The sequence below is a fragment of the Rhinoraja longicauda genome, chromosome 28 (assembly GCF_053455715.1).
Source record: "Rhinoraja longicauda isolate Sanriku21f chromosome 28, sRhiLon1.1, whole genome shotgun sequence".
Lineage (NCBI taxonomy): Eukaryota > Metazoa > Chordata > Chondrichthyes > Rajiformes > Arhynchobatidae > Rhinoraja > Rhinoraja longicauda.
The window spans coordinates 4,511,580-4,534,621 of NC_135980.1; the positions used below are offsets into that span (position 1 = coordinate 4,511,580).

At 46.5% G+C, this 23,042-nt stretch overlaps 1 protein-coding gene across 5 annotated transcripts in view; it reads left to right on the forward strand.

The window, feature by feature from the left end:
* LOC144607177 (PWWP domain-containing DNA repair factor 3B-like) overlaps window positions 1-23,042 on the forward strand; it is a 52,622-nt gene that overhangs the window by 20,048 nt on the left and 9,532 nt on the right. For 4 of the 5 annotated variants that reach the window (XM_078423845.1, XM_078423844.1, XM_078423846.1 and 1 more), the window contains 5 exons: window positions 3,860-3,945; window positions 6,448-6,508; window positions 10,264-10,339; window positions 10,901-10,951; window positions 19,422-19,867. In XM_078423845.1, coding sequence (XP_078279971.1) covers window positions 3,860-3,945; window positions 6,448-6,508; window positions 10,264-10,339; window positions 10,901-10,951; window positions 19,422-19,867 — 720 coding nt within the window. The remainder of the gene's footprint in view (window positions 1-3,859; window positions 3,946-6,447; window positions 6,509-10,263; window positions 10,340-10,900; window positions 10,952-19,421; window positions 19,868-23,042) is intronic. The other variant, XM_078423848.1, reaches the window with a different exon arrangement.

A 23,042-nucleotide genomic window follows, 5' to 3' on the forward strand; every position in this document is an offset into this window, starting at 1 on the left:
AGTCCAGCGGCCGTACTAGGTGATGGAAGGCCCCGCGGCCGAGCCGTACCGGGCGATGGAAGGCCCCGCGGCCGAGCCGTACCGGGCGATGGAAAGTCCCGCGGCCGCGCTGGAAAGTCCTACGGCCGTACCGGGCGATGGAAAATCCCGTGGCCGAGCCACGCCGGGCGATGGAAGGCCCCGCGGCCGAGCCGCTCCGGGCGCTGTTAAGTCCCGCGACCGAACCGCACCGGGCGATGGAAGGCCCCGCGGTTTGAGCCGCTCCCCAAGGAAGAGACCTAAAAAAAGAAAGATTTCCCCCACCCCACCACCCCCCACACATACACAGCCAAAAACAAACCACCCCAACACCAACACACAAACAAAAAAGGAAAAAGGACAAACAGACTGCCAGCGAGTCGCAGCCGTTACGGCGCCGCCACATGTGAGTGGTGAATAGTTGCATACTAATAGTGTCTAATTATGACTTTGCACCCGATTACTGTGGAATTGAAGGCTTTTGTGAATCACATTGCTGTAAATTTGATGCCAAGAGTTTCCATTACATTAAGTGGTTATTCCGTATGTTTAACCTAAAACTCGGGTCTCGCCATGAGATGATTAGTGAGAATTGCCTGGAACTGGAATTGGAATTCTTCACCCCGCTTAACCTCAGAGTTGGTTCAGGCCTCAGATCCTCAATATTCCGGGGGGGCTTGACCATAAATGTTTCTCATGGCTGGAGAGTCCTGAACCAGAAGATTTGGTCTCGGGGAGAGAGTTTAGACATTTTGGCCTGAGCTGAGAATTTTTTTTTTTTTTTTTTTTTTAATGCTTATTTTTTAATTTTTAATTTAATTAATTACAGTACATATAACAACGACAGTAAACCCCATCCCTTCCCTACATAATCATGAAAACAAACAAACAAAAACAAACAAATAAATAAATAAAAATGGATTTTAAAAAAACATAACTGCAATGTGACAAAAAAGACAAAAGCACAAAAACATGAGGCAAGGTAATTTTCACAAGTCAAATATTTCAGTATTTTCCCTGCTGGATTCAAAGAAGGTACAAAAGCATGTGGCATTGAGGGGATAGTTTTACTTGTCCTTAATATGCTGCAGCACTGGGTTCCATATGTTGAAGAACTTTTGAGGGTTGCCAGACAATTCATATCTCAGCCTCTCTACGTGTAAGATGCCCATTAATTCTCTTAACCAAGTCTCAAACTGAGGAGCAGAGTCTGATTTACATAGTTTCAAAATACATCTGTTGGCAATTACCATACCATAAACCAAGATTGTTCGAGCATTATGGTCTAGCTTCTCAAGCGTTGTGGAATACCCGAATAGAGCAGTTTCAGGGTCTGGAGATAAAGTGATGTTTAAAACAGTAGAGTACCATTGAAATAAAAGACACCAAAAGTTGTGAAGTTTTGGACAAGTCCAAAAGTGGTGAGCGAGTGTACCCTCAGCGGTCTTGCATCTATTACACAAAGGTGAGAGATCAGGAAAGATTTTATGCAGCTTCACCTTAGAGTAGTGTAATCTGTGTATAACCTTGAATTGAATCAGTTGTAGCCTAGAATTAATAGAACAGGATTTTATACTTTTCAGTACTACCTTCCAGACATCGTCATCAATTTCAATGTTAAGGTCTTCTTCCCAGGTTTGTTTTATTTTTAAAGTAGATTTATCTAGTTTGTTTGAAAAGATACCTACAAAAGATGAGATTAGGTTCTTTGCTTCCGGGGGACCCAGCAAAATTTTGGACAATGAGTCGTCTTCGGGCAGGGACTCAAAAAGCGAATTGTTTTGTCGAACATAATTTCTCAGCTGTAAGTACCTGAAGAATTGAGTTTTGGGCAATGAGAACTTGGATTGTAGCTGATCAAATGATGCAAAGTGTCTATTTATGTAAAGATCTTTTATTGTAACTATCCCTTTACAGCTCCATTCTCTGAACGCTGTGTCTGTAAATGATGGGGGAAAGCGTGGTTATGCCAGATTGGGGCGTGCATTGACGTATTCGGAAGCTCACAAGCTTTCCTAATTTGGTGCAATATTCTCTGAGCATTGGACAGAGTGAAGTGATCCTCTCTAAGAGAGGTGAGAGATCTGGGAAATGAAAAGAGGAGAGCAGGGAGAGAAGATTTTGGGGTTAAGCTTTTTTCAATTGCCAGCCAAGGGGGCAGAATTTTTTTAATAAGAAGATGCGGACCTTTAGAATTGAGGCCGACATTGGGCATTAAAGGAATGAAGGATAAAGAGATCAAGAGGGAAAGTGGACAACACACAGATTCACGTGTTCTGGGGCTTCTCCTCCTCCATTACAGATGAGGCTCTCACTAGGGCCTCCTCTATATCCTGCAGCTCTGCTCTTGCTCCCCCTCCCCCCCCGTTCGTAACAAGGACAGAGTCCCCCTTGTCCTCACCTTCCACCCGAGCAGCCAACTTATCTAACAAATTATCCTCTAACATTTCCGTCACCTCCAACGGGACCCCACTACTGGCCACATCTTCCCATTTCCTCCCCTTTCTGCTTTCCGCAGAGACCGTTCCCTCCGTAACTCCCTGGTCCACTCGTCCCTTCCTACACAAACCACCCCTCCCCAGGCACTTTCCCCTGCAACCGCAGTAGATGCAACACCTGCCCCTTTACCTCCCCCCTCGACTCCATCCAAGGACCCAAACAGTCTTTCCAGGTGAGGCAGAGGTTCACTTGCACCTCCTCCAACCTCATCTATTGTATCCGCTGCTCCAGATGTCAACTTCTCTGCATCGGCGAGACCAAACGCAGGCTCGGCGATCGTTTCGCTCAACACCTTCACTCAGTCCGCCTTAACCAATCTGATCTCCCTGTGGCTGAGCACTTCAACTCCCCCTCCCACTCCCAGTCTGACCTTTCTGTCATGGGCCTCATCCAGTGTCATAGTGAGGCCCACCGCAAATTGGAGGAACAGCACCTCATATTTCGCTTGGGCAGCTTACAGCCCAGCGGTATGAACATTGACTTCTCTAACTTTAGATAGTTCCTCTGTCCCTCTCTTCCCCTTCCCAGTTCTCCCACTGTCTTCCTGTCTCCACCTCTATCCTTTCTTTGTCCCGCCCACCCTGACATCAGTCTGAAGAAGGGTCGCGACCCGAAACGTCACCCATTCCTTCTCTCCAGAGATGCTGTCTGACCCACTGAGTTACTCCTGCATTTTGTGATACATTCACTTGTGTTCTAATTGACTTGAAGCCTAAAGACTAATTTCTGTTGTTCCTTAAGTTGAAAATAAATAAAAATCATAGAAAAAGAGAGCCTGTTGGTCCAGTGAGTCCATGCCGTCAAGTGCTCATTTTAACATTAACCCATAACCCAAGTTATTCTCCTTAAAGATCCAACTTCCTTCCCCCCCACCTTCTTCCCAGGTTCTACCCCTCAGCTATAATCCAAGGGCAATTTGCAGTGGTCAATTAAATTCATGCAGAATGGTGGGTTGAGATGTGGGAGGAAGATGGAGCATCTAGAGGAAACACATGCAGTGACGGAGAGAGCATGCAAACTGACACAGACAGTGTCGGAGATTAGGAGGGACCCAAGGTACTGGAGCTCAGAGGCAGCAGTTCTGCATTCTTTGTGTTGCCCTTGTCTTGTATAATTTTTGTTTCGGGTAAATTGAAATCCTTGCAATGTTGTATGGGGGCATGGTGGTAATAGGTGACCATTTAATCCCAGATCAGATTGACCCAAATGCAGCTAATTGAAAGGAAAATGTTCACATTATTGCACTTGTTTTCATGGCATTTATTCGCACACAAGTGTAGCAAAACGAACGTTATCATTTTCAATAAAGTTTCACTTCATAAGTGCACATCTACTTCAATAGGTAAGAAGTGTAAAGAATAGGACCAAAAAGGCCAGCATATTGTTCGTGGATGAAAATATAATAAAGGTTGAAAGGAATAAAAAAGGGTAAGTGATTATAAACATTTTTTGCTTGAGATTTCCCATCCTCCCTTTTCCTGGTCATTTTGATTTATAAATTAGGATGGGCCATCCTCCAGTACTCAAACATTATAAGCCAGATAGGCCAGTCAGCTCTACAAACTTATTCTTCAATTCAGTAAGACCGTAGCTGATCCCATCTTGGCCTTGACACCACTTTCTGTGTTCCATAACCGTATCCCTGATCCCCATGTAATTTAACTATCAGTCTCCACCTTCAGTGACCCTGCCTTCAAAGCACTGTGGAAAATTCCAAAGATTCAGAACCCTCAGAAAAAATAAAATTGTTCTTGTATCTATCTTGGGTAAGCACCTTGTATTCTGAAACGATTTCTCTCGGCATCCACCCCACCACTCCCCTTCATAATCTGTTATTTCAGTAATATTACCTCTGCATTCCATTGGGTACAGGCACAACCTTCCTTCAAATGTCAACCTCTTCAGCCCAGCAATCAACCCAGAGTACTGCACTTCTCCAGTGCAAGCATATTGAGTCAAACAGCGTAGAAACAGATCCTTCGGCCTAACTTGCCCACACCGGCCAACATGTCCCAGCTGCACTAGTCCCACCTGCCTGGGTTTGGCCCATCTCCCTCCGAACCTGTCCTATCCATGTACCTGTCCAACTGTTTCTTAAACGTCGAGATACTCCCTGCCTCAACTACCTCCTCTGGAAGCGTGTTCCATACACCCACCACCCTTTGTGTGAAAACATTACTCAGATTCCAATTAAATCTTTTCCCCTTCACCTTAAACCTATGTCCTCTGGTCCTCGATTCCCCTACTCTGGGCAAGTGACTGTGCATCTACCCGATCTATTCCTCACGATTTTATACTCCTCTCTAAGATCTCCCCCTCGTTCTTCTGTGCTCCAAGGAATAGAGTCCCAGCCTATTCAGCTTCTCCCTATAGCTCAGACCCTCAAATCCTGGGAAAATCCTCGTAAATCTTCTCTCTACTCTTTCCAGCTTGACAACATCTTTCCTATAACAGGGTGCCCAGAACTGAACACGATAGTCTTAATGTGACCTCCCAATTTCTATACTCAATTTTCTGACTGATGGTCAATGAAGATGATGATATATTTAGTTAAATAGGAAGACCAAAGTCTCCAGATGTCGTCTCATCAACATCCTGTACAGTTTCATCAAAATGTCTCTACTTTTATATTCCAGCTCTATAATGTCAAATATTCCATTAGTGCCTAATTATTTGCTGTAACCACATTAACTAAGTGTTTCATATACTAAGATCCACAGATGCCTTTGCAGTCTCACTCTTATTTTGTTTTAATCACTTTTTTCCACCCTGCCAAAGTGGAGAACCTTGCCTTTGCCCACATCATACTCCATCGGGCAGCTTCTTATCCACTCGCTGGTCCCATCTGTGTCTCTTTGCAGGCTCTGTGTCCTCTTACGTTGTTAATCCAGCTGTTTCTGTCATCCATAAATCTAATTGCAGTGTGCGTGAATCCTTCAGTTAAATCACTAATATGGAGTATAAGTAATTGTGGCCCCAGCACTTTTTGTGAAGCTCCACTCTGCCCCATTGTATACTCATTGACAATTCGAAAATGACCCAACTCTTACCTATTCATGACCAAGACCCTATTCATGACAATATATTCAGTAACCTTTTAGGTGGCATCTTAACTAATGCTACGATTACTAGTCGTGTACATGCTTAAAGATAAGCTTAAATCTGCTGACCAGTAATGGTATCATTGTGAAAAAGCTTAAATATTTGGCTTGTGTTTGTGGTCGTTGAGTCAATCTCTTGGGTTTCAGCAAGAACATAACTCGCATCTGTAGAATTGCAGTCTACATTCTAGGAAGTAATGCCATCCCCTCTCGTATTGAGTCAGGCCAGGTGCAAAAGCAATACCTGTGCACTCCTCCCGCTCTACCACTCAAGCTGTCACTGTTGATCCACGTGACAAAGCTTGGAGATAACAGCACTAACTTCAAAAAGTCATTGGAAAACCAGTAAAATTATATGGAGACGGTTTGAATAGAAGATAATCGAGAATAAAATGTCAACCATTTCAAAAGGTTTGGCCGCACATTGGGAAGAATATAGAAAAGCAACAGCGGATCTTTGATAATGTGGGGCAATAAACTGATGTGTGATAAGTAGAGAAGTACACTGAGGACGGGCATCTCTGGTGTACAGGCAACAAAGGAAGCAAGTATTCCAGAGTATTAACAGTTGAGATGATATGGACAAAATGCAAAAGGAGGGCATTACACCTAAGGAGATTAAATGGATTGTAGGAAAGAGGATTTAACTGAAAAATGCTACCAACCTATTCAACAAGTGGTGTTAGAACCTTGGTAATAGTTTCCCATAAACTAACAGTCATGTTTGGGTCCAAACTTGATGCTTGATAGTTCATGTCTTCTAATACACATTGGGCAGCTTTATGTAACAGTGCAATGAATTATACCAGTTCTTTTCTAAATACTACAGCTTTAACGTGTCCATAAGAACATTAAAGCCGTTTGATTGTGAGGAACGACATCAATTTACAGTAAGTGTTTACACATCTCATTTTGCTCCTGTTCCCACATTGAATCCAAACCAGCAAATTAAATCTGTTCATAGCTTAACTGATCTCTTCCAGGATAAATTAGATCTTGTGGGTTTTAACCTTAAGTTTTGATGGCCGATCTGTGCACTAATAAATCATTTATCATATCATGAGAGTCTTGTTGGCAAGCAGCCAGGATTTTTGTTTTTGACTACAGTTCAGTTCAATAATATTGCTACAAATTGCAAATGAGTTGTCATAGCGGTTAAAAGGATGAGAGGGGATTTTATAAAAACATATACAATTATTAAGGGATTGGACATGGTAGATGCAGGAAACATGTTCCCGGTGTTGGAGATCCAGAACCAGGGGCCACAGTTTAAGAATAAAGGATAGGCCATTTAGAACTGAGACGAGGGGGAAAAAAATTCACACAGTAGGTGAATTTGTGGAATTCTCTGCCTCGGAAGACAGTGGAGACCGATTCACGGATGCATTCAAAAGAGAGTTAGATAGAGCTTTCAGGATCACAGGATCAGAATTAGGCCATTCGGCCCATCGAATCAACTCCGCCATTCAATCACGGCTCATGTCAAAGGAGTAGAATTAGGCCATTCGGCCCATCAAGTCTACCCTGCCATTCAATCATGGCTGATCTATTTTTCCCTCTCAACCCCATTTTCCTGCTTTCTTCCCATAACCCCTAACACCCGTACTTATCAAGAATCTGTCAATTTCCGCCTTAAAAATATCCATTTAAGAATTTGAGATTCCCAAATCCCAGCACAGCACCCTGGAGATAACCTAAAAGATTAGTATGTTTAATTTTTAATCCGAGGCCAGAATACAGCTAAACCATGTTGCCACTGCTTATACTGCCATCAGGTCAGTAATTCATTTTGATCAGCTTTTTAGGGCAGCAGTAAAGTAAAGCAAGGGTTGTGGATTTACCTGGAGATGAAGGTCACAAACTTGCCAAGGCGCAGGGCTGAAAGAAGCAAGTTGGAAAAAGACATAATTAAAGCAGTAGCAATCTCAATAGGAAATTGATTTTTCATCATGGCTTTGAAGTACCAGATTGTTCACATTTATTCACCCTATCAAAATCTCTTGATTGGGTAGCAGTCTCACAGCGCATGTGATCTGGGTTTGATCCTGACTATGGGTGCTGTCTGTATGGAGTTTGCACATTCTCCGTGAGCGTATGGGTTTCCTCCTACATCCCAAAGACATACAGGCTTTGTCGGTTAATTGCCCTCCGTAAATTGCTCCTAATGTGTAGGGAGTGGATGAGCAAGTGGGATAACACTGAACTAGTGTGAACAGCTGATCGTTAGTCAGCATGGACTTGGTGGGCTGAAGGGCCTGTTCCCATGCCGTATCTTTCAATTCATTACAATAGTTTGCACAATTATATTGTCTTGCATCCTTGCAATTTCCAATACTCTTTAAAATTCCTTATCTAGTTCAATTTAAACCACACAATTATAAATTCTGTTTCCACAAATGTTACTGATAAAACATTTCATCCCAAACAAATTCTCTAATTAAAATAGTGGCAGTTGCAGAATGTATCTCCTCCAATTTTGAGGGGGAAATATTAAAATCAGGTTTACACAGAGTATCCACCTCCCTAGTTAAGATATTACACATGTATTTGTACATTACGGTAGATTTTGAAAATCACAAAGCCTATCTAGTTGCCACAGCAACAATTATGTTGCAATGCATAAAGGGTAGTTTTTTTTAAAAGAATAATTATTCAACAGCAGGGAGCACTGAACCAGAGGCAGAGAAAGGTACGAGAAAAAGTTGCTTTAGGACAGGTATTTCGGATCTGTCTTCACTACGGAAGCCACAAACAATCTCCCAGATGTACTAAAGGACAGAGAATCTAGGGGGATAGAGGAACTGAAAGAAATTTGCATTAGGCGAGAAATAGTATTGGGTAGACTGATGGGACTGAAGGTTGATAAATCCCCAGGGCCAGGGTACTCAGGGAGGTGGCTCTAGAAATAGTGGACGCATTGGTGATTACTTTCCAATGTTCAATAGATTCAGGATCAGTTCCTGTAATTGAAGGATAGCTAATGTTATCCCACTTTTCAAGAAAGGAGCGAGAGAAAACAGGGAATTACAGACCAGTTAGCCTGACATCGGTGCTGGGGAAGATGCTGGAGTCAATTATTAAAGAGGTAATAACGGTGCATTTGGATAGCAGTAAAAGGATAAGTCCAAGTCAGCATGGATTTATGAAAGGGAAATCATGCTTGACTAATCTTCTGGAATTTTTGAGGATGTGACAAGTAAAATGGATGAAGGGGAGCCAGTGGATGTAGTGTATCTAGACTTTCAGAAAGCCTTTGATAAGGTCCCACACAGGAGATTGGTGAGCAAAATTAGAGCACATGGTATTGGGGGTAGGGTGTTGACATGGATAGAGAATTGGTTGGCAGACAGGAAGCAAAGAGTAGGAGTAAACGGGTCCTTTTCAGAATGGCAGGCAGTGGCGAGTGGAGTGCCGCAAGGCTCGGTGTTGGGGCCGCAACTATTTACCATATATATTAATGATTTGGATGAAGGAATTAGAAGTACCACTAGCAAGTTTGCAGATGACACAAAGCTGGGTGGCAGTGTGAACTGCAAAGAGGATGTTAGGAGATTGCAGGCTGACTTGGACAGGTTGAGTGAGTGGGCAGATGCAGTATAATGTAGATAAATGTGAGGTTATCCACTTTGGCGGCAAAAACGAGGAGGCAGATTAATATCTCAATGGTGTCAGGTTAGGTAAGGGGGAAGTGCAGCGAGACCTGGGTGTCCTTGTACACCAGTCACTGAAAGTTGGCGTGCAGGTACAGCAGGCAGTGAAGAAAGCTAATGGCATGTTGGCCTTGATAACGAGAGGATTTCAGTATAGGAGTAAAGAGGTTCTTCCGCAATTGTATAGGGCCCTGGTAAAAGCACATCTGGAGTATTGTGTACAGTTTTGGTCTCCTAATTTAAGGAAGGACATCCTTGTAATTGAGGCAGTGCAGCTTTAGGTTCACGAGAATGATCCCTGGGATTGCGGAACTGTCATATGAGGAAAGATTGAAAAGACTAGGCTTGTATTCACTGGAGTTTAGATCGGGGGATCTTATAGAGATATATAAAATTATAAAAGGGCTGGACAAGCTAGATGCAGGAAAATGTTCCCAATGTTGGGGGAGTCCAGAACCAGGGGCCACAATCTTAGAATAAAAGGGAGGCCATTTAAAACTGAGAAGAAACTTTTCCACCCAGAGAGTTGTGAATTTGTGGAATTCTCTGCCACAGAGGGCAGTGGAGGCCAAATCACTGGATGAATTTAAGAGAGAGTTAGATAGAGCTCTGGGGGCTAGTGGAATCAAGGGATATGGGGAGAAGGCAGGAACGGGGTACTGATTGTGGATGATCAGCCATGATCACATTGAATGGCCTACTCCTGCACCTATTATCTATGTATAATAGGAAATTGTGACCACATGGAAGCAAACATTAAGAGCAAGGATGGTGTATTTATATAGACAATTCCAATATTCCAGGCACAATTCTCTCTGAATTTCAATGTGTTTGTTTTGGTGTTCGAACACTTTTTGCATTTAACAGGAACATGCCAGTTTTAACTGTTATTGCAGTCTATTAGGCAAGCATCCACCTATCCATTATCCTTTCAAAGTTTGACTTGATTTGCTTAATATTTGACAATCTTGTAATTGCTGATCATCTTCTTGCAGGCTGCCGCAAGGCAAGTTTACAAGAATTCAATTGATTGGTGTGTGGCTCTAATTGATGACTATCGAATTAGAAGAGGTGAGTTGGGTTTTGAAAAAGATTTTGAAGTGTTGTGATCTTTTTCCCTTCAATCCAGTTGCTCGGAACTATAAATATTTCTATATGTTATTTGGCTTTAAAATCTTTTGTGCAATTCAATTTTGACACTGTCAAATTTGTACTATTTTCATTTAAGATACTAGTTTGGAGATAACGTTTAAAATTAACAGTGACACAATTGTCTAAATGAAAATTGGCCTTTTCCTTTTTTGTGAAGGCTAGAGCACAGTTTGTCGACCAAGTACTTGCCAGTTGATCCCGAGTAGTTTCTTGTGCATGTTTATCAGCATTTTCCAAAATACCAGTTTACTCTTTTATATTAATTTGGTTTTGAATGTGATTGCCAGTGCATTGAGGTTAACAAGAAGGAATCCCAGTTGTATGTTCACAACACCCTTGTCCCTGATGGCAGTCTGCAGAATGATCAGAGAGGAAATGAGTGAAGGCGTCTGCGATGCAATGTTATTCAGTTGAACTGACTTGATTATTATTTAAATAAAATGTGTCCACTTGACTATATGTATTGAACTATCTTGGCAGGTTGTGGGTCCTTCACAGGTTCCTTTGTTGAATATTGTACAGCTGAACTCAGTAAGTATTTTTGACTTTGGAATTTTTTGACCCAAGGTTCAATATATTCTACAACGTGGTGAGTTGAATTGCAGACCACCTCATGTTAATTTGATTTTATTTTGTTTATAATTAATGGAAAGTTTGTAAATCATTTTTCTCTAGACTTTATATGATAGCATTTTAGTTTTCTTTGGCTTAGATCTAAGTTTGCCATCTCCGGAGCAAACAAGGCAAAGGACCAAACATAACCCAAAGCCTGCTGATATCTACCAGGTCATGATTAAATAGCGAGAGCATTATAGAACATAGAAAATAAGCACAGGAACGGGCCCTTCGGCCCACAACGTTTGTTGTGAACATGCCAAGTTAAACTGATCTCACTCATCTGCTTGTACATAGAAACGCAGCAAAATAGGTGCAGAAGTAGGCCATTCGGCCCTTCGAACCAGCACCGCCATTCAATATGATCATTGCTGATCATCTAAAATCAGTACCCCGTTTCTGTTTTTTCCCCATATCCCTTCATTATTTAACCCTAAGAGCTAAATCTAACTTTTGAAAACATCCAGTGAATTGGCCTCCACTGCCTTCTGTTGCGGAGAATTCCACAGATTCACAACTGTTTGGGTGAAAAAATGTTTCCTCATCTCTGTCCTAAATGGCCTACCACTAATTCTTAAACTGTGACCCCCTGGTTCTGGACTCCCCCAACACGGGGAACTTTTTTCCTGCATCTAGCCTGTCCAATCCTTTTAAGCATTGTATGTGTTTCGAAAAGTTCTCATCCTTCTCCTCCCTCTCATCCTTCTAAATTCCAGTGAATACAAGTCTAGTCAACCCATTCTTTCATTATATGCCATCCCGGGAATTAACCTGGTGAACCTACACTGCATCCCTTAATAGTAATAATGTCCTTCCTCAAATTAGGAGACCAAAATTGCACACAATACTCCGTGCGGTCTTACCAGAGCCCTGTACAACTGCAGTAGGACCTCCTTGCTCCTAAACTCAAATCCTTTTGCAATGAAGGCCAACATGCCATTAGCTTTCTACACTGCCTGCTGCACTTGCATGCTTACTTTCAGTGACTGATGTACAAGCACACTCAAGTCTTGTTGTACCTCCCTTTTTCCAAATCTGATACCATTCAGATAATAATCTGCCTTCCTGTCCTTGCCACCAAAGTGGATAACCTCACATTTATCCACATGATAACCTCACATTTATCTACATGATCCATATTCTCCCCCCCCCCCCCCCGATTCCCTGCACTTCCATGTGTCTATCTAAAAACCTTAAATGCCGCTATCGTATCTGCCTCCACCAGCATCCCTGGTAATGTATTGAAGGACTCCGTTACTCTGTTTGTAAAAAAAAAACTTGCTCTGCGCATCTCCATTAAACTTCCCCCCTCTCACCTGGTAGCTATGCACTCTAATATTGGACATTTAGACCTGAGAAAAAGGATCTATCTACCCTATAATATTGGACATTTAGACCCTGAGATTAAGGATCTGACTATCTTGTAATTTTATATACTTCTATCAAGTCTCCCCAACCTCTTTCTAAAGCTGAAACCCTCTATTCCAGGCAGCCTTCTGGTAAAGACGTATTCTTTGTGCTTCCAAAACCTCCATCTTTCCTGTAGAAGAACTGCGTACCAGAACTGTACGCAATACTCCTGTAGAGCTGCTTCATGACTTCTTGACACGTGTGTTCATTGTCGCTAGCCATGAAGGCATGCCTACTTTGTGCCTGCCTTTACCACCCTATCTACATGTGGTGCCACCTTTAGTGAGTTATGAATTTGGAACCCAGGATCCCAATGCTGTTAAGGGTTTTGCCATTAACTATATACTTTCCCCTTATATTCAACCTCCCTAGGGGTTGCTAGGGGAATCTGGTGAAGCAAAAACATATCCAGTTTGCATCTGATATTGTTGTAATGCTATTAGGGCTGAGACTTCCCAGAAAGGTGATTAGCTAAAATTTGAATCAAACTGAAGAGACGTTTTGGATAGAATCCAAACTTTTGTCTGGGGAGTCTGTTCAGGAAGTGGATTCCAAGACCTGGTGCCCAGAATCCTTGAAGGAAAAGATACAAATGGGGTAATAGTTACCCAAGCCAAGGCGGGTTAGTAGAGAAAACTCAGGTTGTACGCTTGGATGCAGAGGTGATGTGGGTGTGGGACTTGAATATTTAAATGAGGTATTTGCATGACAGAAGCCAATGTAAGATACAACTGTGACTTAAAATGAACAGAATTCAAGGCGAGTTGCCGCAGGATACCACAGCCATCTTAGCAATGACCAAGCTTTCCAAAGAAGCATTTTTAATGCTTATAGACCAAGTGGACCCCTTGGGCCCAAACCTTTCCTGCATTGGTGCAGCACCCTCTCCTCTCCCCCCCCCCCCCCCTCCCTCTCTCCCCCCCCCCTTCCTCCTTCCCTAGCAGATAGATTTAAACTTTAAAATGTGAATAACAAAATATAACAACGATTTAAATGAAACTTCTTTCATTAGCTCCAAAGGGACGAAGGTGGGCCTAAAATTGTTGCGCTATCGTGTACCGTTTTGGCTGTAGTTCAGGAACAAACAGACAAACAAGAGTTTTAGTATATAGATGTGGAGGAGACAAGTGTCTTTAGCAGAAAAGTCAAGCATGTAATATGGTGCCGATTTTACAGTTCATTCTTGTATTAAACACGTCTCAGGTAAATGCAATGCAGGATGGATGGAATATTTTATTGGACTAATTTTTGCATAACTTAATTTATCTAAAAGCTTCACTTAGAAGGATTCTCTTTCGTAATGCATGTTAAAAATGTCATTTTATTTTAAAACTAATATTCCGTCATAAAATGGTAGTTGAGCAGTTAATGTTATGAGACCTAGATCTTTTGTCAGGGCAGATCCTTCTTCTCAGATTCTATCTGGACCCGCTGAGTGTTCTTCGCATTTTGTATTTATTTCAGATTTCCCGCGTCTACAGTTTTTTGTTTTTGTTTACTTTAATTCCGTCTAAGAAGTTTATGTTTATAAGACAGTGATGATTGGATTGCACAAGCATAAAGTTTAAAGATTAGGTTGTTTTTGATACAGGTGTGCAACCAGTAAGAAGCACACAAATCCCCTGCTATCAGCAGCACTTGGAAACTTAAGCACAAACTGCCTTATCTAGATGGCGCAGTGCGTGTGAGGATTTGGCAGAATGCCACTGGACCACCCGCTGTTTCTCGCCTGAAAAACTATTCTCATCTAACATAGACAGATCTTCCCCAGTGAGATTACTTTAAGACAGAATCCAATAGAGAATCACAATGCTTTGCGTTAAGGGAAATGCAGTTAATGAAGAGATTTTTATTTGAAGCAGAAAGGAGAGTGAAACTGGGAGATCAGTGGAGTTGGCTCATGACCTAATTAAACAAATACATTTAAAATTACATTGTTTCGCAGCAAGCTCTTGCTCCACTTGCTTTTTGAAGTGAAGAGAAAGTGAATATTGCTATTTCCAAGAACATTATTTAAAAATAAATAATGAAATTGGTTATCAGTTTAGTTTATTGTCACATGCACTGAGTACAGTGAAAAGCATTTGTTGCATGCTAACCAGTCAGCAGAAAGATTATACATGATTACAATCAAGCCATCCACAGTGCACAGGGAATAACGTTTAATGCAAGTAAAAGTCCAATTAAAGAAAATCTGAGGATCTCCAATGAGGTAGATGAGTAGCTAATGACCGTGCTGTAGTGGGTGCGGTCACCGCGGTAATCAGGCCAGACGCCAGGTGAGTAATTAATAACTTTATTACCTGTGGTATCAAACACCGCACTCAAGAATAACGTGAGTCGACACACCCAAACCCTTTATAGTCCCAGACCACCTGACCCAAGGGGACTGACCCAGGAAGTGACCTAATCCCTCCCGTCCACTGAGTGCCGAGTGGAATGACCAAGGGAGTGGCCTAGCCCCCGGGTGCCGCCACAGGACCCCCCCCCCAAGAACCGAAGGCACGAAACGGACAGGGGGACGGACGAAGCGGCCAGCCCGTGTGCGCGCCACGGCGGGCGCAGGAAGCAGAACCACCCCGCCAGGGGAAGGCACCCGCGGGAACTTCGGGGGTAAGGGCCGGGACGCGGGACGACCCCGAAGGCGAGGCTGCGCCAGTAGCACCGGCTGGCTAATGTCCACATGCGCCGGCTTCAGCCGTGAAAGAGAGACCGTCTCAGGACGACCCCCCATGTCCAACACGAAGGTGGCAGAGCCCCGCTCAAGCACTTTGAACGGTCCCTCATAAGGCCGCTGAAGGGGTGGCCGGTGGGCATCCCGACGCAGGAACACAAAAGGACAGTCCTGCAGGGCGGAAGGGACATGTGACCGCACCGAACCATGGCGAGACGTCGGCACTGGCGCCAGCGAGCCCACCGTCTCCCGAAGGCGTTGCAGGGCGGCTGAGGGCTGTTCTGCCTGACCCTGGGCGGGGGGAACGAACTCTCCGGGCACCGTCAACGGAGCCCCGTAAACCAATTCCGCCGAGGAGGTGGCCAAGTCCTCCTTGGGGGCGGTGCGGACACCCAGTAAAACCCACGGCAACGCGTCAACCCAGTCCGGGCCAACGAGCCGGGCCTTCAGAGCGGCCTTGAGCTGGCGGTGGAAACACTCCACCAGGCCGTTCGCCTGCGGATGGTACGCTGTGGTGCGGTGCAGGTTAACCCCCAGCAGTTGGGCCATGGATGACCACAGCTCGGAGGTGAATTGTGGCCCCCTGTCGGACGTAATATGGAGCGGAACCCCAAATCTGGCAATCCAATTTGCCGCCAAGGCACGGGCACAAGTAGAGGCACACGTGTCCGGCAGTGGAACTGCCTCCGGCCACCGCGTGAAACGGTCCACCATTGTCAGGAGGTAGGTGAAACCCCGAGAAGGCGGCAGCGGCCCCACGATGTCCACATGGATGTGGTCAAAACGGTGGCGAGGGACGGGGAACTCCTGGAGCGGCGCACGCACATGCCGCTGTACCTTTGAGGTTTGGCACGGGATGCAGGTGCGCACCCAATGCCCAACCTGCTTGCGTAACCCGTGCCAAACGAAACGGGAAGCCACGAGGGTCGTCGTCGCCCGAATGGAAGGGTGGGACAGCCCGTGGAGCACCTCGAACACCCGGCGTCGCCAGGCAACAGGCACGATTGGGCGTGGCTGCCCGGTGGACACATCGCAAAGCAGTGTCGCGCCCCCAGTGCCACAGGGAACGTCCTCCAACTTGAGGCCCGAAACGGCGGTACGGTAGGCGGACATCTCGTTATCGGACAGCTGGGCCGCCGCCAGGGCTGAGTAGTCGATTCCATCAGCCACTTGCAGGACGGCGTGGACCGCGGGTCGAGACAAGGCGTCGGCCACCCGGTTGTCTTTACCCCCGATGAAACGGATGGAGGTAGTAAATTCCGAGATGTAAGCCAGCTGCCACTGCTGGCGAGCTGACCACGGGTCGGACACCTTGGCGAAAGCGAAAGTAAGGGGCTTGTGGTCCGTGTACGCGGTGAAAGTCCGCCCCTCGAGAAAATAGCGGAAGTGGCGGACCGCAAGGTAAAGGGCAAGGAGCTCGCGGTCAAAGGCACTGTAGTTCCGCTGTGCGCCGCTGAGGTGCCTACTGAAGAAGGCCAGGGGCTTCCAACACCCATCCGTGTGCTGTTCGAGCACCGCCCCAACCGCTACTTCTGAAGCGTCGACCGTCAGGCTGGTTGGTGCATCAACCCGTGGATGCACGAGCATCGTGGCCGCAGCCAGGGCTTCCTTGGCGTGTTGGAACGCCGCCACCGCATCGTCGGTCCATTCGACCTCCCTGCGCTTGCCCGCCATGAGATGGAAAAGCGGGCGCATGATCCGGGCTGCAGATGGCACAAATCGGTGGTAAAAGGCCACCATTCCCACGAACTCCTGGAGGCCCTTCACGGTGGTCGGGCGTGGAAACTGGCGCACCGCGTCCACCTTGTTGGGGAGCGGCAGACAACCGTGCGTGGTCACGTGGTGGTCCAGGAATTCGATGGATGCCACCCCGAAACGGCATTTGGTGATGTTGATGGCCAGCCCATGATCGCTAAGGCGTTGGCATAGCTGGCGGAGATGGGCAATATGCTCCTGTCTCGAGCGGCTCGCCACCAATATGTCGTCCAGGTATACGAATACGAATTCCAAGCCACGGCACACGCAGTCCATAAGTCGCTGAAAGGCTTGCGCAGCGTTCTTGAGTCCGAACGGCATGCGGAGGAATTCAAATAGGCCAAATGGCGTCACGATTGCCGTCTTGGGGACGTCGTCGGGGTGGACTGGAATTTGGTTATAGCCACGCACCAGGTCGACCTTGGAAAATACCGTGGCCCCAGCCAGGTGGGCATTAAAATCCTGGATGTGAGGGACCGGATACCTGTCGGCGATTGTGGCATCGTTAAGCCGGCGGTAATCTCCGCAAGGACGCCAACCACCGTCTGCCTTGGGGACCATATGTAGCGGGGACGCCCACGGGCTGTCTGAACGGCGCACGATCCCCAGTGACTCCATAAGGCGGAACTCCTCCCGAGCGAGACGGAGCTTGTCCGGTGGAAGACGCCGTGCCCGGGCGTACAAGGGCGGGCCAGTAGTCGTTATATGATGCACCACCCCATGCTTCGGGGCGGCGGAGTGGAACTGGGGGTCCAGAATATCGGGGAATTCGGCCAGAATTCGTGAGAACACAGCGTCCACGGATGACAGGGGCCCATCAGGACGCACGACCGGGTCGCCCAAGCGGAGGAAAATGGGCTGCAGAGTGACGGAGTGCACTAAACGCTGCCGCTTAACGTCCACGAGCAGGGAATGTGCCCGTAGGAAATCCGCACCCAACAGTGGCTGGGACACATCCGCGATCACAAATGGCCACAAGAAGCTGCTCGCCCCGAAGTTGAGGGAGATCGTGCGCACACCATATGACCGGATTGTGGTCCCGTTGGCTGCGGCGAGGAGGGGACCGCGGTTACCACTACGGAGGTCAGCCTGCGAAGGGGGAACAACACTCACCTCCGCCCCGGTGTCTACGAGGAAACGGGCCCCGGAGCGGCGGTCCCACGCAAACACACGATGAATCTGGCCGGCCGCCGAAGCAATCAGTGACGGCCGGCCTCTGCGTTTCCCGGGAACGAACAGGGCTGCCGGCATTTACGGGCCGAAGGGCCCCACCGCCGATGGAAATAGCACCAGCCCCCTCTGCTGGGTTCCTTGAAAACGGGCGGCTGTGCGGGCCGATCTGACCACCAGCGACCTCCGGTGGCGTATGGAGGAACTGCCAGCAGGCTGCGCGCGACCCCTGGGTCCGACCACCAGCGACCTCCGGTGGCGGGTGGGGGAACTGCAGGCGGGCCGTGCGAAAAAGACGCGCCGCCGGCTGGGTGAGCTGCTGAAGCCGGATACCGTCGGGAAGGCTGTCGGGGAGCGGTAGTAATGCGGGCGATCGAGGCTCCTACCTGCGGGTAGTCGTCGGCCGTTGGATGGATTTCCAATGCGTCGAGGGCCAGGTGACGGGCCATCATGAGCTCATCGGCGCGCCTGCCCAACGCCTGCATGTTGGGGAACGGGGCGTCGAGGAGCTGCTGGCGGAGGTCGGACGGCAGCAGCATCAGGTAAACATGCTTAAAAAGGAACCCGGGCTCGTAGTCGCCTAGCAGTGCCTGCATGTCGGCCAGTAGTACCGACGGGCGGCGGTCACCCAGGGGCGGCATTCGGAGGATCCGGGTTGCCCGCTCAGCCTCGCAGAGGCCGAACTGCTGACGGAGGAAGGCTTTAAGGGCCACGTATTTATCGGTTGCCGGGGGGTCGCGGAGGAAGGGTCGGACCAGGCGCGCGGTGGCCGGGTCGAGGGCGCTGACCACGTGAAAGTATTTAGTGGCGTCGGCAGTTATTCCCCGCAGGGCGAACTGTGCCTCGGCCTGGTCAAACCAGAAGTCGGGGTCCTCGGTCCACAATGGAGGCAGCCACACCGACACGGCGTGGATAGCGGCGCGGGCGGCAGGGTCCGCGGGAAGGTCCAAAAGCGGTTGTGGTTGTGGTTGACTGGAAGAGTCGGGTAGTTGCAGGTTCTGGTCCATCGCGACTTGCGAGGGAAAGTCGGGGTCACCAGTGTAGTGGGTGCGGTCACCGCGGTAATCAGGCCAGACGCCAGGTGAGTAATTAATAACTTTATTACCTGTGGTATCAAACACCGCACTCAAGAATAACGTGAGTCGACACACCCAAACCCTTTATAGTCCCAGACCACCTGACCCAAGGGGACTGACCCAGGAAGTGACCTAATCCCTCCCGTCCACTGAGTGCCGAGTGGAATGACCAAGGGAGTGGCCTAGCCCCCGGGTGCCGCCACAGTGCGCTTGTTGATAGGATGGTTCAGTTGCCTGATAATAGCAATGCCTTTGTGCTTATAATTATCCAAGCTCAACTCTCTTTTCTGATATTTTGCAGGTATCCCTGTACGAAAATCATTTAAACAAGATCCTTCATTAATGACTTTTCCATCCAGTTCGATTGCAAGTCAGGTGGAAGGCCATTCTGATGCCGAATACGACACCACACCAACCAGACAACAGCCGACCAAGAAACTACTCCCAGACAGAAAGAAAGCTGCCCGGGATCGAGCAAATGAAAAACTAGTGCAGTTCATTGTCAAGGCCAGGGGAGTGGAGAAGCACCTTCAAGCTGTAATGAAAGGGGAGAAGTACTCCAAGTGGCTTGAGGAGTTCAAAACCCGCACCCGCAACTCGAACGTTATTGACACCTACCTTGAAGATGACTGGCAGGTGGACAAAGTGATCAACTATTTAAAAAGCATCTATGAAATGAGTGCGAGCACAGAGGTATTGGTGCATTATGAGAGGTCCCGCTTTATCTTGGATGTCCTCTTACCAGAGGTGAGTTCTAACTGAATTATATGAACTGCATTGTCAAGCCTCATTGATTTGCCTTGATGGAAAGGAAATAAAACTATAAAGCACTCAGTAAAAAAAAAACTACTGAAGCATTCAGAATAAAGGAAAATTGATTTACAGTCTCAGCTTTATAGTCATACAGTGTGGAAACAGGCCCATTAGCTCAACTTACCCACACTAGTCCCATCTGCTTGCGTTTGTCCCACATCCCTCTAAATCTGTTCTATCCATGTACCCGTCTAAATGCTTAAACTTTGATGGTACCTGCCTCAACTACCTCCTACGGCAGCTTGTTCCAGGCACCCTCCACCCTTTGTGTGAAAAAGCTACCCCTCGGGTTCCTGTTAAATCTTTCCCCCTCACCTTAAACCTATGTCCTCTGGTTCTTGAATATAACCGAGCTTTATCATTAGTTTCAGTAAGCTGATGTTCTCGTGTTTGGAAGACTGAATAGGGCATTTAACTAGAACATAGAACAGTACAGCACAGAGCCAGGCTCTTTGACACAATATCTGTTGAACATGATGCCAAGACCAACACTTGCCTGCCTGAACTTAATCCATATTCCTCCATTCCCTGCATCTCCAAATGCCTATCTGAAAGTCTCTTAAATGCCACTATAATATCGGCCTCTACTACCAACCCCATCTAAGGTTCCAGGCATTCATTACCACCTGTGTTTTTAAAAGAAAACTTGTCCCGCATATCTCCTTTAAACTTTGCCCCCTCTCACCTTAAACCTATGCCCTCGAGTATTTGATTTTTTCAATCTTGGGGGGGGAAAGGTTATGACTGTCCACCCTATCTATGCCCCTCACAAAAATGTTATACACTTCTATCAGTTCTCCCCACAACCACTGGCATTCCAAAGCAAACAAAATCAAGTCTGTTCAACTTTTCTCTGTAGCTAATATTCCCTAATTCAGGCATCCATATGGTACAGTTAAAATTATAAAAACTGATATGGTTTATATGGAGGAGCTATTTCTAGAAGAAATTTAGAGCAAGACGAGACCAAGTGGACCCGTTGGGCCCAAACCTCTCCTGCAATGGTGCAGCACCCTCCTCCCCCCCCACTCCATCCCCCTCAACTCCCCTTATCCTCCCCCCTCCCTCCCTAGGAGATAGATTTAAACTTTAAAATGTGAATAACTTTAAAAATATAACACCGATTTCAATGAAACTTCTTCCATTAGCACCAAAGGGACGACGGTGAGTAAGGTGGGCCTACAATTGTCGGGCTGTCGTGTACCGTTTTGGCTGTAGTTCAGGAACAAAAAACAAACACACGAGAGTTTTAGTATATAGCTATAGAATTTAACTTTGCAGGGTGCATTTTTTTCACACATGGTAGTGGAGGTTCTGAAATTTACTCAAAAACTGTTTGCTGAAATATAATTTTTTTAATTCTGAGATTAACAAGAGAATTGGAGCAAAAAATGGAGCCGAGAACCAAATCGTATTGATTTATTATTGTCACGTACACCAGGATACAGTGAAAAATGTTGCATACTTCCCAGTCAAATCATTTTGCACACGAGTAGTCAAGTCATACAGGAAGGGCAAAGAGAAAAATACAATAGTGCAGAATGAAGTGTTACAGCTAATAAGAGTTCAGATTTGTTCTTAAAGTGCAAGTGGCACAGTTGGTAGAACCACCTCCTCACAGCGCCAGAGACTCGGGTTCAATCCTGACCTCAGTGCAAACACTACACGGACAGCACCTATCTCCCTGTGACCATGTGGGTTTCCTCAGAATGCTCCAGTTTTCTCCCACATCCCAAAGACACGTATGTTTGTAGGTTACTTGGCCTCTGTAAATTGCCCTTGGTGTGTAGGGAGCGGATGAGAAAGTGGGCTAACATAGAACCACTGTGAACGGGTGATCGACGTTCAGCATTGACTTGATGGGCCAAAATGGCCAGTTACCATGCTGCACCTCCAAACCTAACAAGTACCCCCATGAAGGTATCTCAGGCGAGAAGGAATGGGTGACGTTTCGGGTCGAGACCCTTCTTCAGACTGATGTTAGGGGAGGGGGCGGGAGAAAGAAAGGATGTAGTTGGAGACAGGAAGACAGTGGGAGAACTGGGAAGGGGAGGGGAAAGAGGGACAGAGGAGCTATCTAAAGTTAGAGAAATCAATGTTCATACCACAGGGCTGTAAGCTGCCCAAGCGAAATATGAGAAGCTGTTTCTCCAATTTGCGGTGGGCCTCACTATGACAATGGAGGAGGCCCATGACAGAAAGGTCAGACTGGGAGGGGAAGTTGAAGTGCTGAGCCACCGGGTGATCAGGTTGGTTAAGGCAGACTGAGCGAAGTTGTTGAGCGAAACGATCGCCGAGCCCGAGTTTGGTCTCGCCGATGTAGAGAAGTTGACATCTGGAACTGCGGATACAATAGATGAGGTTGGAGGAGGTGCAGGTGAACTTCTGTCTCACCTGGAAAGACTGTTTGGGTCCTCAGATGGAGTCGAGGGGAGAGGTAAAGGGACAGGTGTTGCATCTCCTGCGGTTGAAGGGGAAAGTACCTGGGAAGGAGCCCCATGAGGTAAGTTGAGAGATTGGAACTACATCTCGGCTTACGAAAGGTCCATTCAGTGGTCTGATAGCAGGGAAATCTGCCCACCAGGTCAATGCTGACCAGTGGGCACCCGGCAGTATTAATCCCATTATCTAGCACTTGGTCCATGGGCAATGCAGATGCTCTTCTAAACACCTTAAATGCTGTCAATTACTCCTCCATCACTCTGTCAGGCAGTGTGTTCTGGCTGCTCATCACACTGGATGAAAAAGTGCGATCATATAACCTGTGCTAAGCAGAGTACTAAAACGTTTCACCTTTTAAAAATATACAGAAAAGATAGTCTAGTCGTGGCTTTATTAACTGGAACTCTGTGGCTGGCAGAAGCATTGCAATCGGATGAGATGAAAAGTTCATAAGTTATAGGGGCAGAATGAGGCTATTCAGCCCATCAAGTCTACTCCGCCATTCAATCATGGTTGATTTATCTTTTCCTCTCGGCTCCATTCTCCTGCCTTCTCCCGATAACTTCATTCTTCTGGAAATTGAGTCTTTGAAACTTCCACAGGAAGCGGAGGCTTTTACATAAAAATTACACAAAGAAAATTACTGACCATCATACAATAGTTCTCT